Source organism: Rhinatrema bivittatum, chromosome 15, assembly GCF_901001135.1.
Source record: "Rhinatrema bivittatum chromosome 15, aRhiBiv1.1, whole genome shotgun sequence".
Taxonomy (NCBI): Eukaryota; Metazoa; Chordata; class Amphibia; order Gymnophiona; family Rhinatrematidae; genus Rhinatrema; species Rhinatrema bivittatum.
In genome coordinates, this window is record NC_042629.1 from 47,763,714 (window position 1) to 47,776,169 (window position 12,456).

General features: G+C 45.2%; 1 protein-coding gene across 2 annotated transcripts in view; it reads left to right on the plus strand.

The window, feature by feature from the left end:
- WARS2 (tryptophanyl tRNA synthetase 2, mitochondrial) overlaps positions 1-9,602 on the plus strand; it is a 201,064-nt gene extending 191,462 nt beyond the window's left edge. For both annotated transcript variants that reach the window (XM_029578142.1, XM_029578141.1), the window contains 4 exons: positions 2,692-2,772; positions 4,050-4,135; positions 5,917-6,035; positions 7,567-9,602. In XM_029578142.1, coding sequence (XP_029434002.1) covers positions 2,692-2,772; positions 4,050-4,135; positions 5,917-6,035; positions 7,567-8,015 — 735 coding nt within the window. In that variant the 3' untranslated portion in view covers positions 8,016-9,602. The remainder of the gene's footprint in view (positions 1-2,691; positions 2,773-4,049; positions 4,136-5,916; positions 6,036-7,566) is intronic.
- Positions 9,603-12,456: the final 2,854 nt, after the last annotated feature.

Below are 12,456 nucleotides of genomic sequence, written 5' to 3' on the forward strand. Positions count from 1 at the left end.
TATGCAGAGTGTGCTTCTTGCTCTTCGTTGAAAACTGGTAAGTGGCTTCTCTAGCCCTTAGTTTACTAGCTATTTCCTTCTTTTGGCTGAGCTCAGTATTCCTCTTGGTTGGGAAACATGAATGGCTGATTTTTAATAGCAATGTTCAAATATAATCAGGTTTGTCCATAGTTTGACTTTTTCAGAGAATACTGGTGGGCTGATGCCTGGACAGGACTATATGGCCATGACGTCAGCTTTTGCTTCGTCTCCATCTGCTGGCAGAGGTGCATAACCCACTCGTGGGGTTTGACCTTGCCTTACTAGAGGAAAAGAAATTATCAGGTAATTGTAATTTCTTCTTATCTCGTATTATGGGTGTGGGTGGGGAAGAAGTGTGTGTAATAAGAGTTATCTATGCCCTCTCCCTCCTATGCCAGAAATTCGCAGAGGATGCTGGAAATGAAGAAGTTGGCTGTAGGATGGTTATGAAGTTGCCTGCCTCTGTGTCGGTGTCTAACTAATGAAGCAGAGGTGGGGGAGGGGGACAAAGAAGTGGCTGCAGTTCACGGGGCCACATTGGAGAGATTGAGCCTGATAGTAATTCCTTGGATTGTTGGACTGTGGCAGACATGGATCTCTTAAGAGTTTAACCGCTTCCCGCTCTAGTGTGGCTTGAGAATACCATGAACTGATTTGATTGAAGAAGCTGGGGGGGAAGAAAGGTAATCTGCAAATAACGGGGTGGCTGGTGGTGTTGTAGGAAACTGGGGGATCTCATCAAATCCTAACATGATTTTTTTTCCCTACAAACTGTCACATGAGCTGCTTAGTTGGCATCATTTGCAAATGCTGAAAACCAAGGACATAAAGATAGGGTGCACTGAGTCAAGCCAGTTGTCCATAGAGCTCCATCCTCTCTCCAACAGTGTCCAGTCCCCCCTCCTTTGGAAGCACCCAGCAATCCCAGAGGAGCGATCCATTCCCTGTTGCCCATCCCCAGCCATTCAAATCCCCAAATCTTTGTGGCTAGAAGGTGCCTAATGGGCTTGGCCTCCAAAAAGCACCCTCGTTTCCATCCCATGCCAACAAATTTGAAATCAGTTGTAGATGATTAGTGAGCCCTTGACACATTCAAGAAAGAACCTGTGACCAAATCCTTTGTCACTAGCAAGATTCCCGTTTTTTGTGCCTTCTTAATATCGAAAAATAAAAGCCATATCTTTTCGTGTTGGAATAATCTCCTCCTCTTCATTCCCCTCTGCTTCTCCCCCCATGGATTTGTATTGGAAATGAAGGGGAGTTGGAGGAGGAGGATGGGAAACGCTGTTGACATCGTCTTTATTTTTATCTCCAGCCTTTGAATTAACTTCGCGCCAATACATCTTGGCCACCCTGCAGCAGGGCCTCCCATGGAATATTAGCTGAATTTCTTTCCATATGTGCAAATAAAAGGTGCCTCCAAGTAAAATATTTGACTTCATGGAGATGTGTGGTGGCCGTTTGAAATCAATTGCAACCGAGCAGTATGGGGGGAGGGGGAGAAACATTGAAACTTTTTTCGTTTTCATGCAATTTCTTTTGAGCTTTTTTCATTCCTTTTGTTTTCATTCTTTCCTCTGGTTTGCTGGCCTGAAATTTTAAATACTGGATCCTTTTCATATTAAAGGAGCTTGTTGCATATTAGAGAGTTTGTGTGTGGGGGGGGGTGTTGCTCTTTTTTTTTTTTTTTTTTTTGGAACCAAATGACACAAGGAATCTTATTTAAAAGCATTAATTATTATTATGAATCACTTAAATAGCGCATGCCAGATGTACATTATTACCATAAGAAGCTTGCTCGGCAGACTGGATGGACCATTTGGTCCTTCTCTGCCGTCATTACTATGTTATGTTACTTATGTTACACAGTAGGGGTGTGCATGGGAAAAAAATCACTGGACCAGAACTGTAAAATCTCTCCCTCTCTCTCTGGATCCTTGCATGCTGCTGCGGGCTCTGAGGATGGAGGAGGAGGTGTATCGTGCTCTCGACTGCCTGCAGCTCTTGAGAGGTGATCCACGTACTCGCCGGATATCATGCTAGTAACTTAAGGGTCTCCAAACCCTCCTCAACTGCCGGACTTTCAATGCCCCTCTCGCCCAATTCATCTGAACTGTAGAGATCTGCTGCAGATGCTGGTGGGAATGGACCCAGGGGGCAACTGTGCTGGTTTGGCCGATGCCCTCCTGTGCCTAGCGCAGCCCCACAGCTGCCGCCACCCGTCCGCCGAGAGTCTACCTTTTTCTCTCCCCTGCACCATTCTAAGCGGAGATGGGAGTGGGTAGCTGCTGTTCCACCTTCTCGGCAAACCCTGCCTCTCTAGCTGGCTTCACCTCCTTAAAAAAAAAATTCCCTTCAGAGTTTGGTAAGAGGGCTCCTGTGTCTCTCATCACCATCGCTACCTGTGCTGTCCCCAGACCTCTCTGGAGATAAGGACGTCCCTCTTCCTCTCCTATTGCCACGTTTGCCTCTGGATACCCATGACGTCATGAAACTTATTAAAACAGATCACTAATAAGTAGGTGCCTTTAGTGTTAAAATCAACGTCCTAGTCAGTGACCCAATTAAATAAGCTGAAGGGCCCATCAAAATGTATTGAATGGAGTTGGTGCTCATTAAGAGATTTATCAGTGAGTGCTGCATCTTGTGTGTTTTGTGTTTAAATTGTAGGTCAGTGAGCATGCAGAACTTGGATGGATTTTGGGATGCCTAACCAGCGTGCCCCGCCTAAAGCACTTACACCAGTGGAAGGTAGCTGCCTGTTTACCTCCGCCTAACTAAGATGAGCAGGTTATAATTTCTTTTTTTTTTTTAATTTAAAGTTTATTGTACATATGATGTATGAAACAGAACAGATAATCGAAAATGAATACAATAAATGTAACCATAAAATACAAGCCAAACTTTTGTAATTATTTATGCTAATGGGAACATTCAATAAATCTTATAGCATCAGCTGTACGTCTCGTCACTGATCTAATCCCCCCCGCTCCCTCGCCCCCTCAACCCAGGTTATAATTCCTGATGGTCCTTCATCATGAAAACACTTTGTATTCTGCATCGCCTTATCATTTAATGGGATGCTGTAATCCAGTCTTTCATCTTTTGCTTTAATGCAGGCAATTGATAATTCTGTTTTCCTTGGCCCGACTGACAAGCTCACATTACAGTGGGGAATACTTGTCATGATCTTTGTTTCAAGAAAATGGTTTTCTATATTAATAATTTTTTGGCCACATTTTTTTTTTAAATTATAATTTAAGAGCTGATTTCAGAAAGGTTTAGCTGTAAGTAAAGCAGTCTATGCTGAAAACATTTTTGCCTAGCTTGCTTTTGGTTAATGTGCTGTTTTGTTTTGTTTTGGGTTTTTTTAATGTGAAAAAGAAATGTTGGTCGTGGACAGTAGTTGAGAGAGACACTGGATACAATATTTTAACAGACTAAGATTTAGGAATCATTTTTTCAGCTACAGCACAAATGGTTGGCACTGCCTAGGATGGGCTACCTTGCTTGTAAAAAAAAAAACAAAAAACCAACCTGGGAGAAGCAAATTGATTGAGATGTTAGTTTTGGAGATTCCTATTGTGGGTGGATTTTTTTTTTTTTTCCCTGCCTACAGCTTCCTTGGGCATGCTACTTTAAATCATAATGCTTGTACCATTGCCAAGGTTGCATCTTAAATGGGGTTTTTTTTTAAGCATTGCCATTAGAGCAGGAGTTGGCCAACTCCATCCCTCAAGAGCCACAAATAGGTCTGTTTTTCAGAATATCCACAATGAATGCTGCGTAAGAGAGATTTGTATGAACTGCCTCCATTGTACGCAAATGCACCTTCTGCATATTCAGCATGGGCACCCTGAACACCAGGCCTGCTTGTGGCTCTTGAGAACTAGTGTTTGCCACCCCTGCACTACAGATTGTTTGGCTGCTAACAGAGGCCTGCCCTGCTATCCCGAGAATCATTCACATTGATATTGCTCCAAGAAGAGGCAGCGTGAACCCTTTCTGTTGGCTTGACCTTTCCACAGGTCAAGAATCGAGATCAGAAGAACGAAGGCTATGTTGGTCTGCTGACGTATCCGGTGCTCCAGTGTGCAGACATCCTGCTCTACAAGTAAGATAGCCAGCGTTGTGCATGCACGAATATTGCACTGAGCAGTCCTGAACTCAAAAGCATGCTTTCACTGTAATAGTATGGAAATGGGTCCCAGATGCTTGCTTGTTTGCATTTTTTGTCCTTGGTTCTCTGAGTATTGCCTCAGTTTCCTCTTTCCCCATTATACACCCCTCATGCTATGTGTTGTGTGTGGTTTTTTTTTTTTTTTTGTGGCCTTAGATGGACGTTTAATTCTCCAATTCTTCTCTCACCTTCTCATGCAGACAAACTTTTTCATTCAGCTTATAGGATGGGGAACGCGCAAGGCTTGATTACTGTCCATGGGTCAGGAGCTCAGCATACAGCCCTTCATGAATAATTTCCCAAAAGGAAGACAGGCCCTGTCAGGTCAGGGTTGTTCCTACTGCCCTCTGTCAAAAATACATGCTATTACCCTGTTATCTAAGCAGAGGAGAAATGAATGAGGGAGACACTGGTAGCCAGGGTGTGTTGGATTTGAGTGAGTGGGCTGATATGAACTCTGGAAAACCCATGCACTAGAGCAGCAGGCAAGGAATGAGATGAATGCTAGTCTATGAACCAGTAGTGCCGTGTGGAAGCCCAGGAGGAGTTTGACAGCTGCATTAGCAGCGGCTGCGTAGGAGTTCAGTAGGGTGGTTACAGATAGTACTTCAGATGTTTATTAATTTGTTAAAATGTATAGCCCGCACGTTACGTAGGTAATACATAGCAGTTTACATTCTAATATGCCAAACAAAATAAGGAGCAGTCAAATCATATTGAATCGTGGCGAAAACCTATGAGAAAGTAATGTTATATAAAGGGTGTCAGCAAGGCGGGCGAATGTGCAAGACCACCTTAAAAGGTGGTAGCCCAGACCTCTCTATCATTCAGTGAACAGTATTATAATCCAGTATTCAGGTCGCATATGGGTGAATGGTAGAGAGGTCTGGGCTACCACCTTTTAGGTGGTCCTGCACATTCGCCCGCCTTGCTGACACCCTTTATATAACATTACTTTCTCATAGGCTTTTCGCCACAATTCAATATGATTTGTCTGCTCCTTATTTTGTTTGGCATATTATTTTTGAGGACAGTGTTTTGCGGGATTGTTAGTTATGGTTTACATTCTAAGATGCACCCAATCAGATCCGAGAAGTAGAGTTCTCTGGGTCATTATCGGAGGGTTGAGAGGAGCCTGAGCAGTGTGTCTGCAGCATTCATCGTTATAACACATAGTGACGTGACTCCACTTTTCTGAGCACAGCGAAGTGCATCCACTCTTTTCGTATGACGTGACTAACACACTGCTAGCTAGTTGAGTCCATGGATTGCCGATGGCTTGTATTACCTCACAGCCTTGTTTAATATGTACAGGGTTGTCCATGTCTGTTGCACTACTAAAAACCTGTCTCATGATTACCAGATTCCTGCCCTGAAGGCCTCACACTCAAGTTGTGTCCTGCTGTTGGTCACACATTGAGTGCTTGAAATGGGACATTTACCGGGGACTCTAGCTTTCACTGCCTCTTTGCCAGTGGTGTCCCTTTTAGTGCCATTTTAATATAACCTTGGGAAGAGTTTCTGTTTGTGGGTAACCATCATGTAGATGGGCTGGGAAGATGGATGGGTAGAAGGATTATGGAGATCCGATGGACCATGAGGCTCTCCCCACAACGTTCTGCTTCTCTCTCGTGCTGTGGGGGGAATCTCTACCCCCAGCAGGGCTTCTGGCACTTGTAAGAGATTTTTGTCTTACTTCTGTCTTTTACTAAAAGGTCAACACACGTTCCTGTGGGAGAAGATCAAGTCCAGCACTTGGAGTTAACCCAAGATATAGCACAAATCTTTAACAGAAAATATGGGGAATTCTTCCCTGTGCCCCAGGCAATTTTAGGTAAGTCGTGAAATGCTTTCAACTGGGAAAGGTTCAATCACTGCGAACGGAAGCTTTTTATCTTCCACCGCAGTTCAGAAAAGCAATTTTGAAATCGCCAGAGAAGAAGAGAGACGTGTAAAAGGGTTGGTAATGAGGAAATGAAAGGACTTGCAGAAAATAGTATATGTCCGCCTTAGAAGACTGAAGTTACTCTACTTAGTACCATGTCTTGTACGGTGCCAAATGGAGGGCTTAGTCTGTTAAAATATTTTATTACCTGAGCACGAACAGCTGAAAAGACTCTTTGGACCTGTCAGTCATGCCAACTTGCATTTGAACAGCAATCTCCTCTAAACCAGCATTAGGTGCACTCTGCAGGTATAGAAGAGGGTGATGGAAAGTCAGTTCCCTCCTGTGTCTGCCTCCCGTCAGAATGATCTTTGATGTTATAGAGCCCTCTCATGCAAGAGGAGACAGAATCCCGCTCTTACAGCGATGCCTGCTGCTGGCGGCAATTCATGAAGAAGCTGATCTTGCCGCCTCCGCCCTCGGAGGCTTAGACTTAACCCGACAGACTGGGGAACAGGCACAGTGACTCTCTGCTGAATGCCGAACAAGAAAGGAATCGGGCAAAGGGTCCTCTATGAAGGGTGGGAATGCCAGCCTTGGTGCTGCACAGGGAGAGTTACTAAGTCACCGGCGTGTCCTAATTAAGGTCTGCAGGCTAATGAAGTGACAATCCTGAAACCCTGGTGGATCACCGGTTCACTTGCAAGGTTCACCTGAAAGGAATAAAGTATTTTGGTCTGCTCGACACTCTGTTCCTGGGTTGGTTCATATTGCACTGGGTTGATGCAGATTTTGGTTTGGATACTGGCATTGCTGTGTGATGAGTCCTGGTGCAGTTCTCAATGAGACGAGCTGGAGTGGCTGCCATAGATTTGTCTTACCCTAAGCCCTTGAAGAAGCATGCTAAATATCTCACCTTCCAGCTAACTTCAACCTTATCCTTTTGTTGTGCATATTTTGTTCATTACGTTTATAATAGTGCATAAGTCACTTATCTCCTTTTTACGTAAGTGTCCATGGTGAGCAGAAGTCTCCCTGCCAGGGAAAAGAATGGAAAGCAAGGCTTGCAGTGTGCTAGTGCCTTGCACTGTCATTGGGCCATTGGGACTACGGGTTTGTTGGGAACCAGAACGCGTTCACCATTGATTCCTCAAAAACAGGTTGGGATGGAAGAACTGTAATTCTATATTTCATTTCACCTGGAAAATGAACTACAAAAGGAGGCTGTTGATGTTTTGTTTTGATTATTTTAATTGTAAATTTATTAACTTTTTTTTTTTTTTTTTTAACTAGAACGAAGACCTAACTGGGCCCAAAATGTGCATTTTTTGCCATTTTCTTGCTTCTAAAAGCTCCCCTTACATTGTATACAGCAGAGGCAGGCTAAGATGTCTCTTTCCTGATTGTGATTTGACTAGTTGGCTATCACCATATGAGCAATTGCCTACGTTTTGAATATCCTTTCCTTGTTTGCATTTAGGCACCTCGAAGAAGATAAAATCCCTCCGAGATCCCACGGTTAAGATGTCCAAGTCGGATCCTCAGAAGCTGGCCACGGTTAACATCACCGACAGCCCGGAGGACATCGTGCTGAAGTTCCGTAAGGCGGTTACAGACTTCACCTCGGAGGTGACCTATGACCCGGCTCGTCGGCCAGGGGTCTCGAACATGGTCGCCATACACGCTGCAGTGGCTGGTCTCGGGGTGGAGGAGGTGGTCCGCCAGAGCGCTGACCTGGATACCGCCCGCTACAAACTCGTGGTGGCAGAGGCTGTTATTCAAAAGTTCGCGCCCATCAGGAGGGAGCTGGAGAAGCTCCAGGCAGATCATGGCCATCTGAGGAACGTTTTGACCTTGGGGACCGAGAAAGCGAAAGAAATGTCCGTTCCTATATTTCAGGAAATCAGAAGACTGGTTGGCTTTAGGTAGTACATCCTGAACTTTGTTTTCCTCCTTTTATGCCCTCCAGCACAGACAACGTTTGTCTCCTCCAAGGCCTGTACCAGCGGCAGACGTCTGAGATCCTTTATTACAACAGGCCAGCTTTACCTCATGGGATAGTGTGTGTGCCCTAATCTGTTTTATGCACACATCCTTGCTAGCTGGACCTATTTTGCAAGCCAGTTTGCAGCCTGGGTGGGGCTCGTAACATGCTAGAGGAGGAGTCTACATTGGAGATAAGAGGTGCCTGTTTACCCTTTCTTGAACTTCCATAAGCAAGCCTCACGCTCTGCTCTCCCACGTGGCAGCTGTCGATTTACGGCTGATTTAATATTGGCACAAAACCTGATTTCTTTGACGGTATCTTCCTTTCGATGCGACAAGCCTCCTGCACAGCCCTTCATGAAACAGTTTGGAAACTCCAGCTCAGCCAAGCCATACACTCCTCAACGGCCACTAAACTCTCAAACACCGACAAACCCACCCAATAATCCCTCTCCCCCCCCCCTCCCCCGCTTCTCCCCTCTCTTTAATAAAATCAATGCTCTGTCAAGGTTTTGGAAACATTTATTTATAATGGAATTGCAAAGACATCTTTTCATAAGCAAAGTAATCCATAATGTTAACCGAATGACCCAGCTCGCCAAAATCCCAATAGAGAAGCTCCTGCCATCTTCCTAAGAAACCCCATTGTGTACTTACCTGCCTGCAGTAAGGATAGGCCGTAGAGGTCCAACCCCTCCACTGAACAAGGTGTGAGTCGCCATCCAAAGCTGCCCTGTCCCGGTGCCTTTTTTGGTGAGAGACACAAAGCGGCACCTGTGCTCTTCCAGGATAGGGGAAGCTCCCCCTGTCAGAGTCTGGGTATGGCCAGACCTTCATTGGCACTATCATTCTTACTATAGAAAGGGTGGGATGTTCCTCAGCCTGGCCCTAAAAGCTGAGGTCTGAACAGCCCCTCTCCCACCCAGTCTAAATCCAGCCTCAGTGCGGACACTGAGGAACCATGAACATCTCGGCTCCCTCACAGATACAACCCAGTGTTACAGCCGTGAGCTCCCTGAAGCCAAGAACAAAAAGAGCCTTCACAACCCCACCCACTGAAAGGCCACTAGCGCAAGCCTCTGGCTGAGGTGGTTGGGAATTTCAAAAGTTTCCAAAAAGGAGAGATGCAGGCCAGTGCTGCTGACTGACAACCATCAAAGCCGCTGTCCTGCACCCCTTCTCGCCCACCTGTCTACCGAGGACACTGAGAAACTGCTCTATCGTCTTCTAAGGTAGACTCAAAACCCAAGTGAGCATCGCAGCAAGGGGATAATTCTCCCCTTCTCATTGTTGGGCAAGGCTCTTGGTGTCATGGTGTGCGCCTCCACTGATAAACTCCACAATCCGCAGTGGTTCTTACCATTTATAGACATTCAAGAAGAGGGTGTGCAAACCTGAGGTGGGCTTTGTCCACATCATCTCTTTCCAGAGAGAGTCCAAAGTTACAAAGAGAGTGAGGGAAGGGAAAAGGCAGCAGTTTTCTCCATCACCTTCTCACATTAACAAGCCAATAAAAGAATAATTGTTCTAGTCTGTCTTTAGATTTACTGACCTGACTCATAATTATGATCAATGTGGAGCTTGAAAAATGTGTTGCTGATTGCTTGCCCTGGACCAGTCAATTTTTTCCAGGCACAGATCTGTGCTTAAGGAAAAAAAATATGAATTTTTAAATTTCTGATCATGCTTAAGTTTTATCATCAACAGGCTCCAAGATCCCAAACCAGCTGGGGAGCCTTAACCTGTACTGTATTTTAAATTATAAAATGACTCTGAAATCTTAGGCAATATGAGCGTGTGAGCGCGTGCCCTTTTAAGGTGTTTATGAGGACGCATCCCAGGACCAAAAAAAAGGGGCAGCAACAGCCACAGAGATTGCATTTTCAAATATTCATGCCTACTTCCGGGCAGGTGCTCTGTACCTGCTCCCATACAGGCACAAAGCACGTGCCTGTATGGGAGCAGGTACCTGTATGTGTAGCCGCTGGCCAAGTTTTTAACGGTAAATGCATCTAGGTGCAAAGGAGCTGGCAGACCACCATGAGACTGCATGCCCTTCCATGAATTTCAAGCGACACACATGCATAGCTCATGAGCTTTTTCTTCCTTTGGAAAGCAGGCTAGAGATACTCCCCAAGTAACTATGCCGAGTTCACTCAGCCATATTTGTCCGTGGATTCCACTTATAAACTCGTAACGTAGTTCTTACCAGTCTGGTAAGCTGACCTATTAATTGTCAAAATAGTTGCATTCCCACCATGATTCTAATATCTTCTGACCATGAGACCTGGTAGTCACTAGTGGTCTCATCAGCCACAGGGTACAGCATCCCGCAGCAGTAGTCAATGCAAAGTTTACCATTTGGGGTCATTACCCCCACTCCCAGTGAAATGTCCCTGAATACTAAACTTTGTCATTTTGGGGTATTATTTCTTTAAATGGTTGCAGTTAGTAACATTTCCCTCGTGTAGCTGCCCTAGCAGAAAGGGAGCAGTATATTGGGTAAAACCTTGGGCCCCCGTGGGTTTACCCAAGGGTTCTCAAATGGGGAAAAAAACCCTTAAAACTTCAGAAGGGAGTTAGGATTGTAGATGGGCAGCAGGGGGCGCTCTAGTGATGGACCGATTTTCTGCAGAGTAGTGAGCCCTGGCTATGAGATAATCGAGTTTGCTAACTGTAAATAAGGTGGGTCTGTTAGCAAAACTCTTCTCGAGCAGTGGTCATTAAATGTTTTCAAGAGATGAAGTGATGCCATCTGGCACAGCATTTGTGTAAATAAATTTTATTTTCCACCGACTGAAAATAAAGCCAGAAAAAGAAATCTATAATTATAGATATTTTATTTGTTCAGACATTGCTGAGTTTTACAGGCATCTTCGGACTTTTTCCATTATCTTGGAAAGCAATGTTTTGACTACAGAAGTAGACACACAGTCTCACTTGAACGTAAGGCAGATTAATGGTTTGTGCTATCCCTTGTCTGGCTGCTGGTATACACCATGATTCCCGCAGTAGAGTCACAGCACAGGAGAATGACCAGGAAGGAGATCTGGAAAAACACGCCCACCAGTGTAAAATGCCAAGTGCATAAAATCCCGCCTGCCCTCCATGAAATCAAAATGATGGCTTTGTGGGCTTGACATAGGTAGTGATATGATTCTAATTAACATGTGTCCAGTCTATTCCACGCTGCCGCCTTTTTATTCTGTCAGTTTCCCCAACCTTTAAAAGCCCAACGCACACAAACATGTGTGGTGCATCAACTTCCACCGAGAAGGCAGTGCAGACATGGAGAGGATTCATGTAGCCAAACCAAAAACTAGGGAAGCATGGTGAGCCCCACCAGTTTGTTTAAATTTTAAAACGAGGGAGATTGGGAGACCTATGAACCTGTCCCAGTGGACCAGCTCCCGCTGTAGAGTCAGTGAGATGGAGGCAGCCAGCTCAGCGTCTCTTGTCGCTGCAAGGTGCTGAGAGCCGAGCCAGGTGCTGGGCTGGACAACACATCGGTCAATGGGGACTTCCCATAGCCTGCCTGATCAGGGCTGAAGGCACACTGGTTGGCAACACTGTTCTAGGTACCAGCTGTACTCTCATTTCCTTGAGTTTGTACCAAAAGAGAAAATGCTTAATATCTCTGACCTTCGGGGCCTGCTTACATTCAATCTTATATTGTAGAGTTCAGATAAACTTTTTTTTTTTCCTTAAGGATGGAAGGGGTCCACCAGGTTTTTTCCTACTACTTAATCTTTCTGTAGCACTAGTAGGCATAGGCGGCTCTCTATGCATTCATAAAAGAGAATTCCAGCTCCATGAAGCTTGCAGTCTAGCTGAGACATGGATGAGACAAATAATTTTCTACTAATTACTTAACTATTGCAGTAAAACATATGCGCAGGCCGAGATTAGGAAGAATGGAGTATTGGGGGGAATATTGAATTTGAAAGCAACGGTGAAGAGATGGGGTTTTTATACAGCAAGAGATTGAGCAAGACGCAGAAAATCAGGAAGGCCATTCCCGGCATAAGGTGCCACAGGAATGAAAGTCTGGATCCTGGAATTAACAATGGATGAGACGGGCACAGAGAGAAAGGGCCTGCCCAATGGACACAGGTCATGAGGAGGAATGGTGCCGGGGGACCCCCAGCCTGTCAGGTTTTCGGGATAGCGACAATGAATAGATAAAATTTGCATGCTGTGGAGTTTTGGAAACCATTGCCATAAGCAGAGCTAGGTAGTGAGGCATTGCCGTCTGGGTCTGTACCCCAATCAGAACTGGCTTCTTTTGGGTCCTGGCTCCATGAGCCAGGTTGCCCTGCCATATTTTATACCCCTTTACTTTTTTACTCCTCCCAACTCAGCTCATCCATCACAGCAACAATCC